Genomic DNA, 23,354 nt, shown 5'->3' on the forward strand with positions numbered 1-23,354 from the left:
AGGCCTGGCGTGCTGTGATTCATGGGGTCGCAAAGTGTCAGACACTGAGTGACTGAACTGAACTGATAGAGGCTTCTGGTACTTTGGAAACAGGTGTGTCTACCTGTCCCTGGGGCTTTTTAGTCACATGTCTATCTACTGGGGTAATGTGAATACACATCTGAGCAAGGTTAACGATTAAATTGTTGAGTTAAAAGGTCAGAAGACTTGCTGTTCATTGGAACATCCGAATAGGAGATAAAGAACCTCTTGAAACTGGCATTCTACCTTCTCTGAAGAGAAGAATAAATAAGAAACAACATAGTCATACAAGGGTTTTCATCCCAGAGGTGATCCAGGAATCATGCTGGATACTTTCTGCGGCTCTACTTTCTGGGTAAGTAAATCACACTTATTCTCACTGACTCTTCTCAGCTCAGAATAAGTAGCAGATTTGCCTAGAGTGACCACTAATAAGAACTAGAAAAGTTAGATATGCAGTTTGTCTAAAGCTCAGGGGTTTTTTTGCTTGTTTGTTTAAAGATAAGTCATATTCTATGTGGGTGAGATAATGTATCTATTTTTCTAAGAGACATTTATCGCATCCCAGACTCTTTTCTCAGAATAGGTAGCTGCAAAATTGCCTTCTCTAAAGAGAAATATGGAAAAAGCTTCTTCATTAATCTTAGGAGGAATTGTTTGTGGAGTAGGAGGAAGACGAGATGATCTATGTTTGAGTTTTATTGAGAAATGTTGATGTTGAAATGATACTGACATGTTCTAAAGGAACTGGCAATTAGTGAGATGGACTAGAAGTTGAGGCTAGGGATGCAAATTTGGGCATGAAGAGCACTGAGACAATTTTTGAACCATTAGAGCAGAGAATTCAAGACGGGATGAACAACAGTACCACATGGTTTAGTGAAACAGAAATTTAGGGATTTTGAGAAAGCCTGGTTGGCAGACTCCTAGTGTCAGAATCAACTGGAGTGCTTGTTAAATTAGCTTAACCATCTTGGTAATTGTTTCACATTCTTAAGTTAGGTAATTTTACAAGGAGAGCAGGAATGAGATAGCAGAGCACGTGGACAGCACTTCCCATCCTAGAAAGACACTGGGCCCCAAGGTGCTCAAGGCCCAGACGAGGATGATGCTGAAAGCTCAGCTTCTCTGTCCACCAGTGCCAAATTCAATCTCAGAGACAGAGTTCTGGGTGAAGTAGAAAAGAATAGCTTTATTTCTTTGCCAGGCAAAGAGGGCCACAGTGGGCTCTTGCTCTCAGAACCATGTGTCCCACCTTGCAGAAGATAGTGAAAAGTTTTATAGTAATTGTTCAAAGAGGATGTGACCAGCTCCTGGACATTCTCCTGATGGGTGGGTGGTGAGGAAAGTGGAAAACGGCATTGTCTCCAGCTGGCCTGGGGTCTGCATGCTTGTGGGCAGCATGCTATCTTTAATCATTAACTTCTCCCACCTGGAGGGGGTTTCAGTATCTGCAAAATAGTTCAAAGATATTGTTGTGTGTATCTGTTGATGGGGAAGCAAGGACCTTGCCCCACGGCTGAGCTTGACCAGTTTGTTTTCCCTCTTATCTCGCATCCCTTCCCTTCCCTAATTAAAACCTGCTTGAATCTGCCCATGGAACTCAAGGAAGTTTCTGGAGGCTGAATGAAGGCTGTTTCCTATAAGGCTTTGTGCCCAGGAACCCTACCAGGCCCTGCACAGTATCATGTACACCACAGGAAAGGGGGGCTTACCATGCCCCAGGATTGCACCAAGTCATCTCAAAAGAATTCTGAGAATCATTTGACAGATCATCTTGGTCAGGGAACCTCAGTCTTTAAAGAGTGTGCAAACAGCTGTACACAGCAAAAAATGTTTGCAAGAAGAGGAAGATCTACCCTCACGTGACTCAGATCCAAGAACTGGTGCCCCCACCTTCACCTCACAAGATACTTCTGTTTATTGCAGGATGCAAAGTCTAGTAGGAAACTTGCTGGGAATAAGCCTTCCCTCCAATGTGCTTCTGCTGCTCCTTAGCCTAAGGCCCCTTCAGGTTCCAACTTAAGCCCTTGGGGCCATAGGAGCTTAATTGCCCTAGTGTAACTAAGCACTCTGCTGCTGGCAGGTTTGGCGTTTGCCTGTGAGTTCGGTCAGTGCTACAAACTAGAGTGAGTTTTTATATCCTAGGATTATTCTCCTCTTTGGATTGTGGAATGGTCCCTCTTCTTCCCACGACTTATTTGTACAGCTGGTGGAGAAATTCACTTAGAATCGCAGAAAGAAAGGTTTTTAGAGGTTTGGTCAGAAGTCACCAACTGGCATTAAATGGTGATGTTTATATCAATGGAGTTGGACAGGAAAATACAGCTAGTTGAAGGGTCAGGCTAAATAGGGATATAGAACTGAGTTAGAACTGTTTGGAAGTGAGGGTAGGGGTGGTAGTGGGCTGGGGATTGGTATTCTGTCTTCAGAAATGCATATACCCAACAGTCATTCCATTTTGATCCCCCAGAATTCCTCGTTGTTGGATAGTCCGGAGGTGGACCTGCCACTTTGTTTTGAGCAGACTGTTCTGGTGTGGATTCCCCTGGGCTTCCTTTGGCTCCTTGCCCCTTGGCAGCTTCTCCATGTATATAGCTCCAGGACCAAGAAATCTTCTATAACCAAACTCTACCTTGCCAAGCAGGTAAGGGAACTCTACTATTTTCACACGAGTTTTGTAGTATGCAACAGAGGACATTTCTCGGTGGTTCAAGTGTCGTCTTCCCTGTCTGTGCCAGTTTTCCCAGGTTCTGCTGTCTCAGGTAGAGCCGTGCTCTGGAGGCCTCTGCTTCCACCTGCCCTGTGCCTCACTGACCCCTGCCATATTCCCTAGTTAAGATTACTTTGATTTTTGCATAAGAATGACTCCGAAGTCTTATGGATATTGGACTCCAGAAACACCAATGATGAGTAATCAGTCAGTTGAATAGCTGTCTTTTCAGCATTTGAGAAGCAAACACTGAATTATCTATCTTTGCTGCGTGTGTGTGTGCTCAGTTGTATCCAATTCTCTGTGACCCCACGGACTGTAGCCCGCCAGGCTCCTTTGTCCAAGGAATTGTCCAGGCAAGATCACTGGAGTGGGTTGCCATCTCCTCCTCCAGCTGATCTTCCTGACCCAGGGATTGAACCCACATCTCTAGTGTCTCCTGAATTGGCCGGCAGATTCTTGACCACTAGTGCCACCTGAGAAGTGCATGTATGTATCTTCAAGCTGTTCTAATTACTCAGGAGGCTATAATTCAGTTGGCATCTACCATGAGGTAAAAATGAACTACCAAAAGTGTCTGCACCACTCAGGCAATCCGAACATCATTCTTCTCCCCAGACTTGGATCTGGAATAGGGCTTCTGTTCCCCCCCAGAGTCAACCCTGGGTCTGGGTGGTCGCTCACCGTAGAGGGAGGATGGGTATGTGCTCATTGTGACCTGCCCGAGCAGGGAAATAATGGAAAGGAGCTGCAGGAGAAAGCCCAGGAGGAATGAGTGTAGGTGCCTCCCAGCTGGCTGCACTGATCAATGTAGAGAAGAACTTGTGGGAACTGAGAGATCTTCAATTGAGCTTGTAAAGCTGCCTCTTAGTAACTATCACCTGCTGCTTTTCGCTAGGGGTTTTTTCTATCTTGTCCTGATTATTAAATAGGATTTTAGACAGCCAAATTAGATTTGGTGTTCTATGAGCATACAGATCAATGAACCCAGGTTGTTGCAGCCTAAAAAGAAGGCAGGAAGAAATTTGTCCAGAGGAAGTTGACTTTGCACAGACTCTCTGAGGTGGTGGCAGGCCTTGTCTACTCTGGATAGAGGAACAGTCTGGGAGGGCTTAGAGCAGAGCCACTGTCTCCCTCGTAGAGCTGAGTGCCTGGCACAGGGCCGAGCACTTGGCATGGCATTTGCTGAACGCTGGTATAAATCCATTCTAGGAATAGGAATGGGATCAAGAGTGGGTCACTCTGAACATCAAACATCATGCTTCAGTACCTTAGGGGTGAGACAGAGCTTCTGGCTAGTCAGTTAAGTTAGAGAGCTTCTATCATTTTCTGGAGCTTCTAAGCAAAGGCTGGATAATCAGTAAATCAGTATCTCATTTCTTATCATAGCTATTAACTTTAAAAAACTTTATTGAGAAATAACTCACATATCTTATTAATACAATTTTACCCATTTAAATACAATTTTTTTTTAGTATTTTCATGATCTGTGTAAGCCACCACCCCAGTCAATTTTAGAGCATTTTCCCCCTCAAAAACAAGTCCTTTGTTCATTAACCCATATCTCCGCATTTCCCCTAGCCCTAAGCAACCAATGATCTATTCTTTGTCTCTGCAGTTTCCCTGTTCTAAACACTTCATATGAGTGAAACCCTACAATATATGATTGAGTAACTTCTTTTACTTGTTATAAGGTTTTCAAGGCTCATACATGTTGTTCAAGGCTTAACCATGATATTCCATTATATGACTGTATCACGTTTTGTTTAACTTTCATAACACAAGCCTCTAGATAAAACTCAATAGATAAAAATAAAAGCAGTGTATTTGTTTTTTTTAATTTCTATAACTAATGATCCACTCACCCTTGCTCATAGCTTATAATTTATACTTTTTTTGTCCTCCATCCTAAGAGTGAAAGGTACAGATTACCTACCTTCCTGTTAAAAATTTCAAGATTCCTCCGAAACAGTCCAAAGTATAACTCTTCAGAAAATAAAACTTCCCTACTTCTATGAAATTCACCTTCTTCTTGGCTCAGTCCTCAGCTTGACTTCATTTCTTTACTTCCTGTTCTACTTGCCTTTGGGCTGTTCCTCTCTGACTCTCTTCCTCTCTTTTTTTAAAAAAGTATTTCACTGCATTGCTTGGTATGTGGGATCTTGTTCCCTAGCCAGGGATTGAGGGATGTTAGTTCCCCCACCAGGAATTGAACCCATGTCTCTTTCATTGGAAACATGGAATCTTAACCTCTAGACTGCCAGGGAAGTCCCCTCTGACTCTTTTAAACTGTTATTGTTGTTTGGTCATTAGCGCAGTGTTTATCTTATCTGGACTAAGTCAGTTTGTTTGACTAACCTGGTGAGAGACTACCAGTTTGCTCAAAGGTGCACCCTTGCTAAAGGGACCCTGTGCCCAGCAGGTGATTTCATGAATTAAAAATGAATGAGTGAATGAGCTCATATTAAGTCCTAGAGGAACAAAAAAGGAGTTTTGTTCTAGAGGTTATAAAGTGGGCTGAGGTCAGATATGCAGCAAGAATTGGCTTAGTGTTGAGCCAGTGAGATATATGGAAGTCATCTTCAAGTATTTGTAGAAGTTTAACATAGGAGATTGTCTAGCTCATTCTGAAAGTGTCAGTCAGCAAGATTAAGTTAAGTTGGTGTAGGCTGTTCAAGGGAGCTAATTTTAGCTAAACATACAGAACTTTTTCTTTTTGTGTGTGGATGACTTAGCTTGTTATCCTTTATTCTTGTGTAAGTTTAAGGGAAATCATAGAAATTATTTTCCATTCAGCTGTATCAAAATTTAAGAACTTAAATTTGAGACAGCTTTATCAGTTGACTTTTCTTTGAGAGGGTTTTAAATAAGTTCAGTTGTAAAGACCATTACAAAGGTGGAAGAACTTTCTAATAGTAATAACTGTCTGATAGTAGAATGGTCTGCTGGGGGATATAGTTCCTGAAAATGTTGAAACTGAAGTTATACATTTGTCTGCCAGAGAAGTGATGAAAATAGACACCCTATGTAATGGGTCAGAGGTTCAATCAGAGTGTTTTCATAAAGCCCTGGGGAAAGGAAGACTGTGCAGAGGTAGAAAGATATTAAATATAGCTAAACCACTTTTTTTTTATATACCAATGAGGTTGTGTCCCCTTAGGAAGTTGAGTTCAGTAAACTCCACGTGCACTTGAAACCCCTCCAGTGATTCAGAGATGGCGTGCAAAGCCTATTTAAGGACTTGGTAATCATTAAACAGGGCTTCTCTCGTGGCTCAGCAGTAAAGAATCTGCCTGCAATGCAAAAGACGCAGGTTCAATCCCTGGATTGGAAAGATCCCCCGGAGAAGGAAGTGGCAACTTACTCCAGCGATCTTGCCTGGGAAATCCCATGGACACACTAGCCTGGTGGGCTACAGTCCATGGGGTCACAGAGTCAGATACAGTTCAGCGACTGAACAACCACAGCAATAGTTAAACAACCATAATGTTCCCTTGAATGGGATTAAAAATTGTTTCTGGTTATTAAAAATGCATTGCTGTAGAAAGCTTTATTATGTGATTACTGTAGAAATTTTGTTGACTCTAGGGAAATAGAGGATGAAATCATTGATAATTGTTATCACTCTGTACTTCTGTTTTTAACATTTTGGGATGTTTCCTTTCACTCTCTTTAAAAAACTAAATTAAAAAAGACAAATGAAAAAGACACTGCCCTCAACCCTCTACCTTCTAGTTTTATTCTCCAGAGGCTGCCATTTAAAATTATTTTGATGGCTACCTCTGTATCTGCAAATAATGTTTTCATTCCATGTTTCTTGATCCATCAACTTCAATAAAGATCTATTTATGTCCTCTATAAAAGACAAGGAATTTATTCATTGACCCAACTCCCTAGCTTCCTTTGCCTCTCTTCCTCTTTCTCTCAGTCCTTTAATTCTATGCTCTCTGTTAATTCAGTCCTTTATTTTCTGTTCTTCTGTAGGCTATACCTAAAAATCTGCCATCAATTTAATTTAATTGGCCATGCCATGCGGCCTCCAGGGTCTTAGTTTTCCAACCAGGGACTGAATCAGGGGCCACGGCAGTGAAAGCCCAGAATCCTAACCACTGGACCGCCAAGGAACTCCCCCCGCCCCATGCCCTTTTTTTCCCATCAATTTTAGACTAGTTCTTCCTTGCTTCTTTCTTAATTGAGGCATAACATTGTATAAGTTGAAGGTGCACAATGTGTTGATTTGATACATTTATATATTGCAATATGATTACCACCATATCCTTGGCTAACTAACACTTCTATCATGTCACAAATTATCTTTTGTGTGTATGTGTGAGAGACAGGGAACATTTAAGATCTAGTCTCTTAGCAACTTTGAAGCATGTAATACAATGTTTTGACCATAATCGCAGTGCTGTGTATGACAAACTTGCGGTTAGAAGATAAATTCTGGAGATCAAATGAGATTTTTTTCAGTTTATAGTCTTTTTAAAAACTGAGGCACAATTGACATATAACATTATTAGTTTTAGGTGTACAACATAAGTTTGAAATGATCTAGTAAGTCTAGTTAACACCCATCACCATACATAGTTGCAAAAATTTTTTTCTTGTAATGAGAACTTTCAGAATCTACTTTCTTAGCAACTTCAAATATGCAGTACAGTATTGTTTACCTATAGTCACCATGCTTCATTGTATTTTCCACTTGAGCCCCTTTGTGTAAGACAAGAAAATTAGTGCCTCCAAATTTCTTGGAGAACAGCCTCATATAAAATTTTCAGAAAAAAAAACAATAGTAAATAAAGTCTTTGGGCCCCTGCTTTCTGAAAATGTTGATCTGGATATGGAATGCTAGGTTGAAACATTTTTTTGAACTCTAAAGATGTTGCTGTGTTGTTCATCAAGTCTTGTGCTACCAAGTTAAAATTCTTCTCATTCCTTGTTATCCTCTCTAGAAGCTTTTATCCTCTTTATTCTTGATGTCCTGAAATTTCATGAGCATGTTTACATGGGTCTTTTTTCATTCAATGCATTCTGCACTGTTGAAGACTCATGTCTTTCTTATCTCTGGGAAATTTTCATATGTTAATCTTTTCATTTTTTTCCTCTAATTTAAAAATTTTAAAGAAGTTTAGAACTTCTTTTAGATATTGATCCTCCTTCTCAACATTTTTTTTAAAGGTACTTTTAAAAATTCTCATTTTGGCTGCTCTGGGTTTCCGTTGCTGTTCGTGGGCTTCCTCTGGCTGCAGCGAGGCAGGGGCTATTATCTAGTTGCAGCGTTGGGCTTCTCAACACTGTGGCTTCTCCTTGCAGAGCATAGGCTCTAGGACGTCTGGGCTTCAGTAGTTGCAGTGCATGGGCTTAGTTGCCCCATGGTATGTGGAATCTTCCCAGACCAGGGATCGAACCCATGTCCCTTGCATTAGCAGGCGGACTCCCAACCTCTGGACCACCAGGGAAGTCCTCAACTTCTTTTTAGAATTTCTTTCTCTCTTTTCCCCTGTGTTCTGAGAGATTTTCCTAATTTTTTTCTTTTAACCATCCTAAAGTGCCTTTATTTTAGCAATAATCAAATTCTTAATTCCTGAACAAGAAAAAAAAATTTTTTGGCCAAGCAGGGTGGCCTGTGAGTTCTTAGCTCCTTGAGTAGGGATTGAACCTGTGCTCCCCGCAGTGGAAGCACAGAGTCCTAATCACTGGACCACCGGGGAAGTCCCCTGAACACACCTTTTTCTGACAGCAACAAATTAGTGGATGTGACATCTTCTCAAGTTCTTACAGGACATTAATTTTTTAAATAATTAAAAATTCTGTTCACTTAATCTCTGTTTGTTCCACCTCGGAATCAGTTGTTCTGTTTCACTATCTTGGCTGTCTTCTTCACTAGTACTGATTTTTCTCAGCTTTTGGTGCTTATTGGTGTTCTGTTTGCACTTATAAATAGGGAACTAAGTCAATGAACGTGTGGCTGGAGTAGGTTTCCTGGCAATATCTAGATCCACTTCCCCAGGCGGCCTCTTCTTGATGGGAGGACTACCTGTGACCTCTGAGTCCTGGACAACTGTCGGTACTCACTGGCTTCCCTCAAGAGCAGGATGCTAGGCGGTACCTCTCCTCCTCTGACTGCCGAGTGAAGATGCATTTACTCTGGAGCACCATTACCTGCCCTATCCTCCTCCCAGAAAGATTCAATTTCTTTAGCAAATACTTCTGTGTGGCTCAGACGGTAAAGCGTCTGCCTGCAATGCGGGAGACCTGGTTCGATTCCTGGGTCGGGAAGATCCCCTGGAGAAGGAAATGGCAATCCACTCCAGCACTCTTGCCTGAAAAATCCCATGGACGGAGGAGCCTGACGGACTACAGTCCATGGGGTCGCAAAGAGTCGGACACGACTGAGCGACTTCACTTTCACTTTCTGTTTTGGCCAGCTTAAGGGTACTGGTGGAATATAGTTGTCTATGGACTTGCCTGATGGTTTGAGGGTGAGAGCATAAAGTGACTGATATAACTGTACCAGTTCACAGAACATCAGTGGAGACACTTTTGTCCTGTTTTCCATTCTAACTCTCTGCCAGGGTGGACTAGAAAGAATAGATTTATAGTAAGTCAAAACTCTCTCTTGCAAGTTATGCCTATTGGCTTAAGTAACACATTTTATTATCTTATAAAACAGGAAGTCCAGTGCACCTCCTGGATTTGTTAATATAGCAATTCAACAATATCAATAGGTAATTTTTTTTTCTGATAACCTCAGCAAATCAAGCCAGTTATCAAGCCAGCACACGATTGCAGGGTGACTGTAGCAGCTTTCACACACAAATGCAGTCGTACAATCTTTGTCCTTTTGTGTCTGGCTTCTTTCACTTAGCATTATGTTTTCAAGGGCCTCCTTCATGTTGTAGCATGTATCAGTATTTCATTCCTTTTTACGGCTATAGACTACACAATTGTACAGATTCGACCTCTTATTTATCCATTTATCAATTGATGGGTATTTGAGTTTTTTCCAGTTTTTGTCTATTTGAAAAATGCTGTTAGGAACGTTTGTGTACCGGTTTTTGGGTGGACATAGATTTTCAGTTTTTTTGAGTATGTATATGCTTAGCAATAGAATTGCTGAATCATATGGTAAATCCGTGTCTAATATCTTGAACTGACAGATGTTTTCAAAGTGGCTATACCCTTTTACATTCCTGCCAGCAAAAAAAAATTTGGAGCATAGTTGATTTATAATGTTGTGTTAGTTTCAGGTGTACAATATAGGCTCTAACACTTGTCCACACCAATACTTGCTATTCATCTTTTTTTGATGGAGAATATAATATATCTACTATCCTGGTAGGTGTGAAGTGGTATCTCATTATGGTTTTGATTTGCATCTCCCAAGTGACTAATGATGTCGAGCATTTTTTTTTCATCTGCTTTTTGGCCATTTGTATACCATCTTTGGAAAAATTTTTATTTGCATAAACCCTTTACACATTTTTTAATTGGGTTACTTGTATCTCTTTGCTGTTATAAAAAGTTCTTTACATATTCTGGATCTATGTATCACTTTGATCAGTAAGGGAAACCTTTTTCAGAAGCTCACACAGGACAGTCCCCACAAGCTGCCCCTCAACTTTGTCACATGTCTGTGGCAAAAGCAGTCCCAGGCCAGAGGAACAGGATCACCAGGATTGGTTTTAACTAACTTCATAGGGTTGGAGAAAGGTGCAGTTTCTACCCGAGCCTATGACTGAGCTGAGTAGGTTGATATTTTACAGAAGCGGGGGTTCTGTTAGGAAGGAAATGGCTTTGAGGAGGCAGCCCTACCAGTCAGGGTCCTCACAGGAGGCAGATGGCTGAGGCAAAGTAAAATGGTGAGAGGAGGTTGTATTTACAGAGAGACCTGGGGCTTAGCAGTGAGCTGTTACCACTCCAGGCTCGAATGGACAACGGTGGAGAGTGAATCTGGAGGGGCAGACAGAGGGTACAAGCATAGCAACCAGTGATGTCTCTTCAGGCCCCTTCACTGCTTTTGCTTGTGTATATTTTAGACCACAGTTTGCTCTGCTCTTTGACCTGATGCTATTGACACAACTGGGTTTTGTTTTCTGAAACTACCTGGTTTACCAAGCTCACTCACCCTCTTCCATTCATTCAGTCTCAGTACTACTATGGATTTACTTCTTGGGTAATTCTCTACTATCATTTCAATGGGATAGGAAAGGCTGGGAAACAAGTATACTAACCCTGATGTTTTTTTAAATGCTTTTTATTGTGGTAAAATTCACATAATATAAAACGTACTATTTTAACCATAGTTAATTGTACAGTGGTACTAAGTGCAACTCTTACCATCATCCATCTCCAGCATTTTTCACTTTCCTAAACTGAGACTCTGTCCCCACTAAACACTAAGTTCCCATTACCGCTCCTCGTACTCCCTCCTGCCCCTGGCACCTGCCAGTGTATTGGGTTGGCCAAATACTTTCCGACTCTATGAGTCTGACTATTCTAGGTACCTTGTATAAGTGGAATCAAACAGTATTTGTCTGCACCTACTGTATAGTGAAATGTATTTTTATAAACCTGATACCTTGAACTAGAAACTCCTATCTTTTTCTGTGCATACTTTAAAAACCTAATTGAATTCATTGAATGCAATGTTATGGTCTACTTTTTTGCACCTGAGTGTTAAATCACTTCAGTCATGTCCGACTCCTTTGTAACCCCATGGACTATAGCTTGCCAGGCTCCTCAGTCCATGGAATTCTCCAGGCCAGAATAATGGTGTGAGTTGCCATTCCCTCCTCTAGGGGAATCTTCCCAACCCAGGGATTGAACCCAGGTCTTCTGTATTGAGACAGATTCTTCACTGAAAGCATTGCCTAGTGTTATCAACATTATTCTTAAAACATAATTTTTCAACACAGTTTTGATGACTAAAAAATAGCTTATCACATGAGTATACCATAATTTATTTAACAACTCTTCGTAGTAGTGTCTTCTCTCAACTGTAAAGAAGAAATAACAATCACAAGCCTCCGTAAGTAGGTGGAAAACCAGAAGAGGGAGTTCTCACCCACTGTAACTGTAGCGGAGCCCAACAAGGAAGAAGAAAGCCTCTTTGTAGGCAAGGACTCAGCCAAAGAAAAACCATGGCTTCCTTCTTTACTGTAGCCCTTCCAATTTCCTTTTCCTCTTTATGAAACTGTTCTCCTTCCCATGTCAGAGGGGCACTTGCATGTGGCTTGCCATGGTTTCAGACCCCAAAATGCAATCCTCTGTTGAATAAATTGATTTTTGCTGAAAAATTATCTGGCACTTCTTTCAGATCAATACAACAAACCCCTCCACCACTGTTTTGGGTTATTTTAGGTTTTATAAATTCACTATAAAGAAAGAGACTTCAGTTAACATTTTTGCACTTAAATATTTGCCTGCAATTCAGATTCTTTCCTCAGAATAGATTCCCAGAAGTAGAATTACTATATCAATGTATATAAGCAACTTAAAACTTTTGAAACATAATGGAAAATTTTTTTAATTTAGGAAGGTTCTTAATTACATTATAATCTCACCATGGAAGTGTGTTAAAGTGCTTAGCTCTGTACTTTTGCTAGCACTGAGTAACATATTTTTAATTTTATCTGCAAAAATGACATCCTATTGTTTTATTTTGCATTGCTTACTAATGTGACTGATTTTTAAAAAATGGTTAAGAATACAACTTTTAAAAAATGCATAATGTGAGAGTTGTGGGTTGTTTTATTTGGGGCAAAATGAGGACTATAGCCTGGAAGACAACATCTCCGATATCTCTGAGAAACCGCTTCAAAGAATTAGGGGGGAATGTCAGTATATATGTGACTCTGGTGAAGTGGGAGTGCATGCAATCAAGCACATATTTTTTGCAGAAGGTTTCTTCTAGTCATGAGGAGCAGATGTCTCCATGAAGATTTTAGTGCTTTTCTAGATATGAGAAGATACAAGAATTAGGGTTCATAAAATTCAGCTCCTAAAATTATGTATCTGAAGATAGTTTCCACTGGTTCCCCACCACCACCACCACCCTGAGCACAGAGTGCCTCATTTCTGCTCTCCACCAAGAACTCCTTTCAGGGGGTGTTAAACGTCAGCAGCTGAAGCAGTATAGGATTTAATCCTTGCAAAGGTAGATGGCAAGTGTCAGTTTGTAGTTGACACTTTATTTTTAAATTGTCTGTTCACGTCAGTTCAGGTCACTTGCTTATTTTTTAAAAAATGAGAGTATTCATTTACTTTTTATCTTTTGAACAGATAATTTGCAGAGGGTTACAAAATTCCAAAGCTGCAAAAGGATATATGATACTCCTTGTCATTCATTCCTGTCTGAGGTGGCAACCATTGATACCAGTTCCTTGTATACTCTCAGAGATAACCTATGCTTTTATAAACACCTGCCGATGTATACTTTTCTACACAAATGTTAGTGATAGTCTTGTATACATCCTTCTGTGTCTTGGAGGTCCTCCCATTTTAGCACTTAAGATCTGCTTCATTCTTGTATCTTTGGCCGGGTTGGATCTTTGTTGCTGCGTGTGCTTTCCTCTAGTTGCAGAGAGCCAGGCTACTCGCCATTGCTGTGCACGGGCTTCTCAGTGCAGTGGCTTCTCTTGCTGTGGAGCATGGGCTCTAGGGTGCACAGACTTCAGCAGTTGCAGCACATGGGCTCAGTAATTACAGTTCCCAAACTACAGAGCACAGACTCAATAGTTGTGGTGCATGGACTTTGTTCCATGGCAAGTGAGATCTTCCTGGATCAGGGCTCTAACCCATGTCTCCTGCATTGCAAAGGGGATTCTTTACTACTGAGGCACCAGGGAAGCCCCTGCTTCTTTCTTTTTAATGATCACTTGAGATGCTGTTATTTGGATATATCATAATTTACATCCTCTGCTTGATAGAAATCCAAGCGGTTTCTAACTATCTGCCATCAAAAGCAATGCTGCAATGAGTGTGTCTGTAGGATAAACTCCTAGAAATAAAATTACTGGGTTAAAAGTATGTGGACTTAAAAAAACTATGTGGACTCAATTGCTTTGTAGAAAAAAATTTTTTTTAGTTGTGTTGAGTCTTGTGTGGGCTGTGTGTGGGCTTTCTCTAGTTGTGGAGAGTGAGGGCTACTCTCTAGTTGTGGTGCGAGGGTTTCTCATTGTGGTAGTTTCTCTTGTTGCAAGGCATGGGCTCTAGGCATTTGGGTTCAGGTGTTGCAGCTCTCGGGAAATAGAACGTGGGCTAAGAAGTTGTGACCTAGTTGCTCCCTGGCATATGCAATCTTCCGAGACCATGGATCAAACCCATGTCCCCTGCATTTTTATCCACTGAGCCACCAGGGAAGTCCTATAGGAATGTTTGATAATGTAAATCGGTCCTATTTGATATGGACTGCTCAGTGTGTTTCTAATCAATTTGTATGAATTTCATATAAGTAAACCTGTGGCAAAGGTTTCTTCCTTTTCCTTAGCCTGGGGAGTGGTCTGCTGGTTTGTAGTCTCTTTATCCAGGCATCCTCAAGGGTGAGTGCTTTAGCTCTAGCTTGCACTGTTTTATCTCCTAATTTACCTAAAGGCAAACATAAATTATTGTTTAAAAAGCTATGATTTTTCCCCCCAAAAAATCTTTACAGTCTCCAGAGAGGAAAGCAGAATATGCTTAAGAAAGATGCATTCCCCTTATAAACATGTCTTTGACTCTGTACCTTGCTAAGTAATAGCACTTATTAAAGGTGCTTTTGCCTTCCTTCTTGGCTGGTTTTCATAATAAAGGGCCCAGGGACTTCCTTGGTCCAGTGGTCAGAACTCTGCACTAGCACTGCAGGGGGGTGTGGGTTGGATCCCTGGTCTGGGAGCTAAGATCTTGCTTGCTGTGCAGGGCAGCTAAAAAAAAAAAAAAAAAAAAAAGGGAAAGAAGAGGTGGGGGATGATATCATTGCCTGAGCTGAACTGTTCTGGATGAATGAGGCTTATGGAATGAGTATGCATAAATGGATGGGAAAAGGAAGTGGTGAAGATGGTGAGCTGATACTAAAGATGCTCATTTTGAGAAGTAAGATACTGGTGGACCTCCTCAATGGAGGTAATAATTTTCCCTTCTGATGGGTGGGCCAAAGTTCTTTAGAACAACATGTATCATGTATGACCTCATAAGACAAATATTGACATGGTTGCAATCATTAACTTCAAAGTTTATATGAGAAAGCTGGGGATACTGACCTAGGAGAGGGAATAGTGCCATCCCAGTTGGGGTGGAGGAATTCCCTTTTTAATTCTATTTTATTAGTTACCTATTGCTATGCAATAAATTACCCCCAAACTAAGTAACTTAAGAATAAACACTTTTTTGTTTTAACTTCACAGTTTTCATGGGTCAAGGATTTGGGAGTGGCTCAGACAGTAAAGCGTCTGTCTACAATGCGGGAGACCCGGGTTCGATCCCTGGGTGGGGAAGATCTCCTGGAGAAGGAAATGGCAACCCACTCCAGTATTCTTGCCTGAAAAATCCCATGAATGGAGGAGCCTGGTAGGTTACAGTCCATGGGGTGGCAAAGAGTCAAACACGACTAAGCAACTTCACTTCACTTATCTGAGTTCAGTATCTGTCTTGAGGCTGCAGTTAATACACAGGTGAGACTAAGGTCATCTGAAGGCTTGATTGGAGCTAGAAAGAAGACCTGCTTCTGAATTGACATACCCACGTGGCTTTTGGCAGGAGGTTTCAGTTCCTATCCAAGTAGAGCTCTCCAAACAGCTACTTGAGTGCCCTCACGATGGGGCTGGAAGTTTCCCTTGTGGTGAGTGATCTGAGCAAGAAAACAGAGGAAGGCACATTGTTTTCTACACCCTAGTCTTGGAAGTCACACACTGTCACTTCTGCCATATTCTGTTCATTACAAGCAAGTCAGAGTTCAGCCCATACTCTGAACTCTGAGAAGGGGGAACCAATCTCTGATTTTTGAAGGAAGGAATACCAGGGAATTTGTGGAATGTATTTTTAAATCATCACACTTGAGACTTCCCTGGTTGTTAAGAATTCTCCTTCCAGGGGCCTCCCTGGTGGCTCAATGGTAAATAGTCTGCCTGCCAATGCAAGAGACATGGGTTCAGTCCCTGGTCTGGGAAGATTCTATACGCTGAGGAGCAAGTAAGTCCGTGCACCACAATTTCCAAGCCTGTGCATCACAACTGCTGAGCCCATGTGCTGTAACTACCGAAGCTTGTGCACCTAGAGCTCAGGCTCCACTACAAGAGAAGCCACTGCAATGAGAAGCTCACGCTCCACACCTAGAGAGCAGCCCCCACTTGCCGCAACTGGAGAAAGCCTGCAGTAAGGAAAACCCAGCACAGCCAGAAATAAAATAATGCAAATCCTCCTTCCAGTATATGGAACGTGGGTTTGATCCCTGGTCAGGGAACTAAGGTCCCACATACAGCAGGGTGACGAAGCCGGTGAGCTGCAACTACTGAGCCCACACACCTCAGCTAGAGAGAAGCCCTCACACCGCAGTGAAGACCTAGGGCTGCAACCAAGACCTGACGCATCCAAAGATGAACCTTAGAAGAGTCACACTCAACATTCCCTAATGCTTATCATAGCATACTTTGAACTTTATCCCTTTGCTTGAACTCTATGTATTAATTGCAGAAAGATTTGTTATCTTAATCACTGTTCATCATTTTTATTGAGCTATAGTTGATGTACAGTGTTATATAAATTATAGATGTACAGTATGACTCACAGTTTTAAAGGTTATACCCCGTTTATGGTTATAAAATATTGGCATAGTCCCTGTGCTATATAATATATCCTTGTAGCTTACTTTATACCTAAGAGTTTGTACCTCTTAATTCCCTACCCCTCTTCTCTCTCCCCACTGGTAACCAATAATTTGTTCTCTATATCTGTGAGTCTGCTTTTTTTTTTTTTGATAGCAGAAAAGAATATAATAGAAAAATTCATTAGTTTGATATATTGTTTAAATTCCACACATAAGTGATACCATACAGCTATTTCTTTGGCTTATTTCACTAAGCATGGTCTATCCACATTGCTGAAAAGGGCAAATTTTCATTCTTTTCATGGCTGAGTAGCATTCTATTGTGTGTGTGTGTATCGGTCACAACTTCTTTATGCACTCATCTGTTGATAGACACTTAGGTTGCTTCCATATCTTGCACTGCCTACCGTTTTTACCATCCGTTACTGGGAACCATTATGTTCTAAAGAATGATATCCTCCTAACAGTGGTCTTTTGCCTTCTCAGGTGATTGTTGGCTTTCTTCTTATTCTGGCAGCCATAGATCTGGCTCTTGCACTCACAGAAGACACTGGACAAGCCACGGTTCCTGCTGTTAGATATACCAATCCAATCCTCTACCTGGTCACATGGGTAAGGCTAATCGTCTGTTCTACCCTGTTTATCTTCTCATAGCCATCTAGCTGAAATTTGCTCTTGTGGAATGAGATTAAGTTCAATTTCCTCTACCTTTTTCAAAGGACCTATGTAATAGGGTAAGACAAATTTTAGCTTTTCATCTGCTTTTAAACATGAGTTTATAATGCTTTCTTCTTAGGGTAAGTACTAGCTTTAATGACTAAGATATGTATGTTATGGCTTCATATCTTGCCATCTAAGGATCACAGATGAAATCCAAGTACCTTGATGTAAAATAATTTCCTAAATGTTGCAAACATTATTTTTAAGTTGATTGGTGACTCTTAATCAACAGATCACTGAGTCTAGAGCTGTTTGTATAGATTTGACAAACAGGTCTTTCCTACAGGCATGGTTTTGGGGGCGGGGAGAGGGAGAGCTGTACAGTGTTGGAAAAAACTATTAAATTTACTACCATCATTTTGTTTTATTATTTGGCCACACCATGTGCCTTGTGGGATTCTAGTTCCCCAACCAGTGATGGAACCCAGATCCCTAGCAGTGAAAGTGCTGAGTCCTAACCACTGGACCACCAGGAAATTCCCATTATCATCATTTTAAAAGAGGAAGATATAACATAATTGTTCAGATTCCTAAACTATCTTGAAAAATCAGAATGCCTGGCAACTGTGGGCTAACATTCCCACAGGGCAAGTCAGCCAGGACTGAAGCAGCCCGTCACTTTAGACCAGGCTCAGTACTATCCTTCAACCTCACTTCACTTGGTAACATGGTGTGCCTGGTCCCTGCAGGTACTTTGTTTTGTTGTTATGAAACAGAGAAGGTCTAGGCAGCAGTGTACTGGAATGGACTCAGAGAGCTGACTGTGCCTCTCTTCCCAACCCCAAGTTTGGTGACATGAGGCTGAGATTGAAATCCACCATGACACTTGTATTTATACCGTGGAAATTCACACACGCCTCAAATTCATGCCTTGGTTTTCAGAATGCCAGTTTATTAGCACAGGACTGGGTCTAGGAAAACAACATTTACTTCATTATTGTTAAGTGAAATAATGTGAAGCAAAGTTTTGTTGTTGTTGTTGCTAATTGCTTAGTCTAATATTATTAGAAAATATCATCATATAGATACCCTGCACCTATTCAGGATGTTCCTCCCCCATCTGATTGCTGTAGTGCCTAAATTTATTTTCTTGGTCTTTAGAAAGATTTTTCTGGCTCCCAAAGTTACTCCATTTAGGGGGTGACCCTCTGTGTTCTTGGCTGACTTCCCACCCAAATGTGGTGAATAGAGATGGGATTCCGTTCAGTTCAGTCGCTCAGTCATGTCTGACCCTTTGCGACCCCATAGACCGCAGCATGCCAGGCCTCTCTGTCCATCACCAACTCCTGGAGTTTACTCAAACTCATGTCCACTGAGTCGGTGATGCCATCCAACCAACTCATCCTCTGTCATCCCCTTCTCCCCCTACCTTCAATCTTTCCCAGCATCAGGGTCTTTTCCAATGAGTCAGTTCTTTGCATCAGAGATGGGATAGGGAAAGGGGATTCCAGAGAAAGCACCCAGGTCCTGAAAGAGAGAGTTGGGTGGTATCGGGGAGGAAATGTACTAGTTGGCATCAGATTAGTTACAACAGTCTCCCCCTTCAGCCTCCATTTCTCCCCCTGTTCTCTGACACCTCTCTTGCCTCTTGTCCTTGGATGGTGACACTTTTTTTCGAAACATGATGTAAATTTCTATCTAGGTCCTGGTTTTACTGATCCAACACAGCAGGCGATGGTGTGTGCAGAAGGACTCTTGGTACCTGTCCTTATTCTGGATTCTCTCAATACTCTGTGGCACTTTCCAATTTCAGACTCTGATCCGGGCACTCTTAAAGGTAAGGAGGAGAGGGATGGTGCCATTAGAAGGTACTCCTGGGCAGCTGCTAAGTTGTAGTAAATGACATCAGGCAAATTGAGTTCCAGGGTAGAATTGTATTTAGGGGATTTGATAACAGACTTTAATCATGAGCATTGATACATAGGGGCTGTTTATATTTAATTCAGATAAAAAGCTCATTTTCTTTGTTTTTTCTCCCCCATAGGACAGCAGTTCTAATCTGGCCTACTCCTGCGTGTACTTCATCTTCTACGCATTCCAGATCCTGGTCCTGATCCTTTCAGCATTTTCAGAAAAAGATGACTCATCAAAAGTGAGACTTGAAATATGACCACCTCATATGTTATTTAATTGGATGGTATCTTGACAAATGTAACCTTGAGATGTCAAGGTCTCATGAAGGTCCCACAAGCCCAGAGTACAGTAATATGGATGATTTTGTGACATAAGGACACAAAGTGACTAGAATTTGGAAACGTTAACTTTTATGTTGACCCACCAAGCTTCAGCACAGACAGTTAATTTATATGTCTAGGCCAAAAAGTCTGATTATCATTCTACTGGTGACCTTAGCGTGTCCAAACAAACACACTGAACAGGCCACTTCAGTGTCATATCTAGTTTCTAGCACAGCATCTATTTAGAAACATCAATTTCTGATTTTAGAGTTTCATTGAATTCCTGTTTCTAATTGATTTACTTTCTGATTTTTTTGTGTGTCTTGCAGAATCCTTCAACCGCAGCTTCATTTCTGAGTAGCATCACCTTTAGTTGGTATGACAGGTAGGAAATGCCTGGAGTGTGGCTTCTCTCTATCCTTCACCACTCAAATCTTCGTTTTGAAAGTACCTGCCGTGGCCTCCATTTCTCCTCTACTTAGAGTCAGAGAATGTTGAAATATGCAGATCAGTTTATTGCATTCCCTTCACGGGGCAGATGGGGAAACTGAGAGGAAGGAGGGAATTTCTTTTTTTTTTTTTTTTTTGGTAGCCTGGAGTGGGGGAATTCCACACACGCTAAAAAAAAAAGACAGAAGGAAAAGGAGGCAGGAGGACAGGAAAAGGGAAATTTGGGGGCAAGGAGTGTGGCATAGACTTGGGTAAGGGATGAATAGCTGTTCTGGGCTGCCAGGAGATCCAGAGCAGCCATCCTTGGCCTCTGTAGTTGCATGGGCCCCTTGGGCAGCCTGGTAACACCCATGAATCCCTTCTCAGATAATGTTTTAAACATGTACAATAAAAGACATGAAATCATAGAGGGAAACAAATATACTGAAATGTAGTTACCTAAATAGTCTTTTAAAATCAAATCTGTGATATAGTAGCACTTGTGCCTCTTTGTGAATGCATTAAATAACGAGACCCGGTGCTAGGTTCTAGTTTCACAGCAGTGATGAGTATACATGAGCCATGAAAACATCTGTGGTGTCTCCTGGTAACAAAGGCACAAGCACTCTGTTTTACAATTGTAGTTGGTTGACTACATTCGTATTAGAACACGGAAAGGCTGTGTTTCAGTTAGAAGTGAATAGGAATAAAGACATAATCTGTTTTCCATCCATGTTCTTGAATCCCATGTTGAGAAGCCCTGATCTAGATAGACAGTATAGAGGCGGCCTCTGGGTCTGCTCATTTCCTTAAGGGCCTCTTGGAGGCCCCTCAAGGGATGCCAGGGTGGCAGAGAGGCAGCCAATATTTGAGGAGGAAGGAGCAGGATGTGGGTAGGTGATGCTCTTTTGACTTTTCATCCAGTAGAATCCCTTCTCTTTCTCTTATTGCTTTCTCCCACCTTCAATCACCCCTACCTGCTCCCTTTTCTGCTCTCTCCACTCCTCTTTCAAGTTCCCAGGGCTAGGAGCTGGGGTAGCAGGGTAAGTGAGAAGCCCCATTCTTCTGTCCCTCCATCCTGGAACTGGATGGTTTTGATAGAGGCAGAGAGGTGACCACCTCTGGCCCCCCTGTGCAGGGCCTCAGCCTGTGGCTCATTCTTGTTCCAGCACTGTTCTGAAAGGCTTCAGGAAACCTCTGACGCTCAAAGATGTCTGGGATATTGAAGATGAGGCTAAAACAAATGCACTAGTCAGCAGGTTTGAGAAGTACATGGCAGAAGAGCTACAGAAGGCCAGGCGGGCGTTCCAGAAACGGCAGAAGAAGAAATCCAAGCGGAACCCTGGAGCCAGTGTGAACGGCTTGGACAAGAACCAAAGTCAAAGCCAAGATGTCCTTGTCCTGGTAACTTTGCCATGAGTGTCTGTTCAAACGTCCTGCACGTCACTGGTGTCCTGGTGATGGTGATTCTGTCCTTACATTTTTACAGTGCTTTACACTTTGCAGTGCATTTTAGATTAGTAGTATTCACAGTTCTATCATAATACCATAGTGATGGATGCTTGGGGGTGTAATGTAGTACTGTTCTCTCTCCTTTGGGGTATATATAAAATTTTTCTCAGTGTCTTTTTTAGTAGGAAAATAAAACAATACCTTAGCATTGCTAGAATGTGCATGTTGGTGGGATTTAGTGTTAGCTAATTTATTTTTTTATTCACTTGAACATATTTATTGAGTAGCACTGTGCATTGGAGACCATTCTGGGCACAGATAATAGAGTCCTGAAGGAGTCCTCATCTTTAGAGAGCCAGAAAATAACTAATAAACCAATACATATGTTACCCTTTCAGAGCAGGAGGTGCTATTAAGAAAACATATTCATGTATTTGGGGTGAAGTGCTTCCTTAGAGTAACAGGAGAAGCTTCAGAGGAGGTGATATTTGGGCAGAGATCCAAGCGATGAGAAGAGCCCATCAGAAGGAAGCCTGTTCCACTCACAGGGGGTGGGTTGTGAGGCTGAGAGGGGAACATGGTTGGTTCGTTTGGAGAGGAGAAAGAGAGTGCGGGAGCATGGAGAGAGAGGCTGAGTCTGCAGGGAGGTGAGTGCAGGAAAGTGGGCGGGTGTGAAGTGGTATAGACCCTCATGGGCCATGGTGAGGAGTCTGGACTTTAAGTCTGATGGAAAGCCAGGAGAAAGGTTTGAGCAGAGAAGTAATGCAATCAGATTTACATTTCTAAAAGTCCACTTGGGCAGCTGCCAGGAGAATGAATGATCGTGGTGGAGGCAGGGGCAATGGAAGCTAAGACGTAGGCTGAGGCAGTTGTTCTGGCAAAGAGACAAATAAGATGGGACCCCAGTGACAGCCATTATAAAAGGATGCCACTGAGCCTGAGAATCTGGAATTGGGAGCCTGGCAGGGCGGGAAAAGGAGGTGTAGCGGGTGAGTGGTGATGACACCCCACACCGTAGATTCCCAGGGTTGCTGAGACAAAGCACCACAAACTGCATGGCTTTAAACAACAGAAATGTCTCAGAGCTCAGAAGGCCAAGAGTCTGGAGTCAGGTCATCAGGAGGACCATGCTCCCTTCAGACCCTGTATGGGAGAAAGCGTCTTTGCCTCTTCCACCTTCTGGGTTTGGCCAGCAGTCCTTGGTGTTCTGTGGCTTTTGGATGTCTTACCCCACTCTCTGCCTCTGTCACCACGTGGCCTCTTCCCCTGCCCCACCTCTGTCTCTCTTCTTACAAGGACACCAATCATATTAGAGTAGGACCCGTGATGCACTCTAATGACTTCATCCCAGCTTGATTGTATCTGCAAGGCCCTATTTCCAAACAAGGGCACAGTCTAAGGCACTGGGGTTTAGGACCTCAACATTCCTTTTGAAGGGGATTCTGTTCAACCCATAACATCGCACAATAACCTCAAGCAAGAGGAGAACAAAAAGCCTTCTAAGCATCTGAAATATATATTAAGATAGATGTTAGCATGTCCATGCCCTTCCCTCCCACAATGCCCCACAGACCCCCCTCAGAGTCTGTTCTATGTTTTTATATGCTATTTTCATCTGCTTTGTTGCCTGTTTTCCTAATCCAAAATAGATTCTAAGCCTCAGTTAAGAGGTGAGAGGGGAACAGTGAGAGCAGCTAAAAAGGTGGATGGAACCAGGCAGTGAAGAGAAGACTCAAGCCTGTTCAGTGATGGCCACAGGGATCAGGGGCTAACGCTGGGGAGCTGGTCAGTGGAGACAAAGTCTTACACCACGCACTTCTGCAAGCACTGCTTGTTTGGTTTTGTCCCCAGGAAGAAACTAAAAAGAAAAAAAAGAAGTCTGAGACCACAAAAGACTTTCCCAAGTCCTGGCTGGTGAAGGCGCTCTTCAAAACGTTCTACGTCATCCTCTTGAAATCATTCCTGCTGAAGGTGGTGTATGACATCCTCACGTTTCTGAATCCTCAGTTGCTGAAGTGAGTCCCCAGACCCTGGGTTG

General features: G+C 42.1%; 1 protein-coding gene across 1 annotated transcript in view; it reads left to right on the forward strand.

Moving 5' to 3' along the window:
• The first annotated feature begins 256 nt into the window (after positions 1–256).
• Positions 257–23,354, forward strand: part of ABCC2 (ATP binding cassette subfamily C member 2) — a 73,596-nt gene continuing 50,498 nt past the window's right edge. The window contains exons 1-8 of the mRNA XM_068961577.1: positions 257–376; positions 2,495–2,668; positions 17,025–17,150; positions 18,901–19,035; positions 19,243–19,350; positions 19,765–19,820; positions 21,034–21,268; positions 23,168–23,331. Coding sequence (XP_068817678.1) covers positions 344–376; positions 2,495–2,668; positions 17,025–17,150; positions 18,901–19,035; positions 19,243–19,350; positions 19,765–19,820; positions 21,034–21,268; positions 23,168–23,331 — 1,031 coding nt within the window. The 5' untranslated portion in view covers positions 257–343. The remainder of the gene's footprint in view (positions 377–2,494; positions 2,669–17,024; positions 17,151–18,900; positions 19,036–19,242; positions 19,351–19,764; positions 19,821–21,033; positions 21,269–23,167; positions 23,332–23,354) is intronic.

The sequence above is a fragment of the Capricornis sumatraensis genome, chromosome 23, assembly GCF_032405125.1.
Source record: "Capricornis sumatraensis isolate serow.1 chromosome 23, serow.2, whole genome shotgun sequence".
Taxonomy (NCBI): Eukaryota; Metazoa; Chordata; class Mammalia; order Artiodactyla; family Bovidae; genus Capricornis; species Capricornis sumatraensis.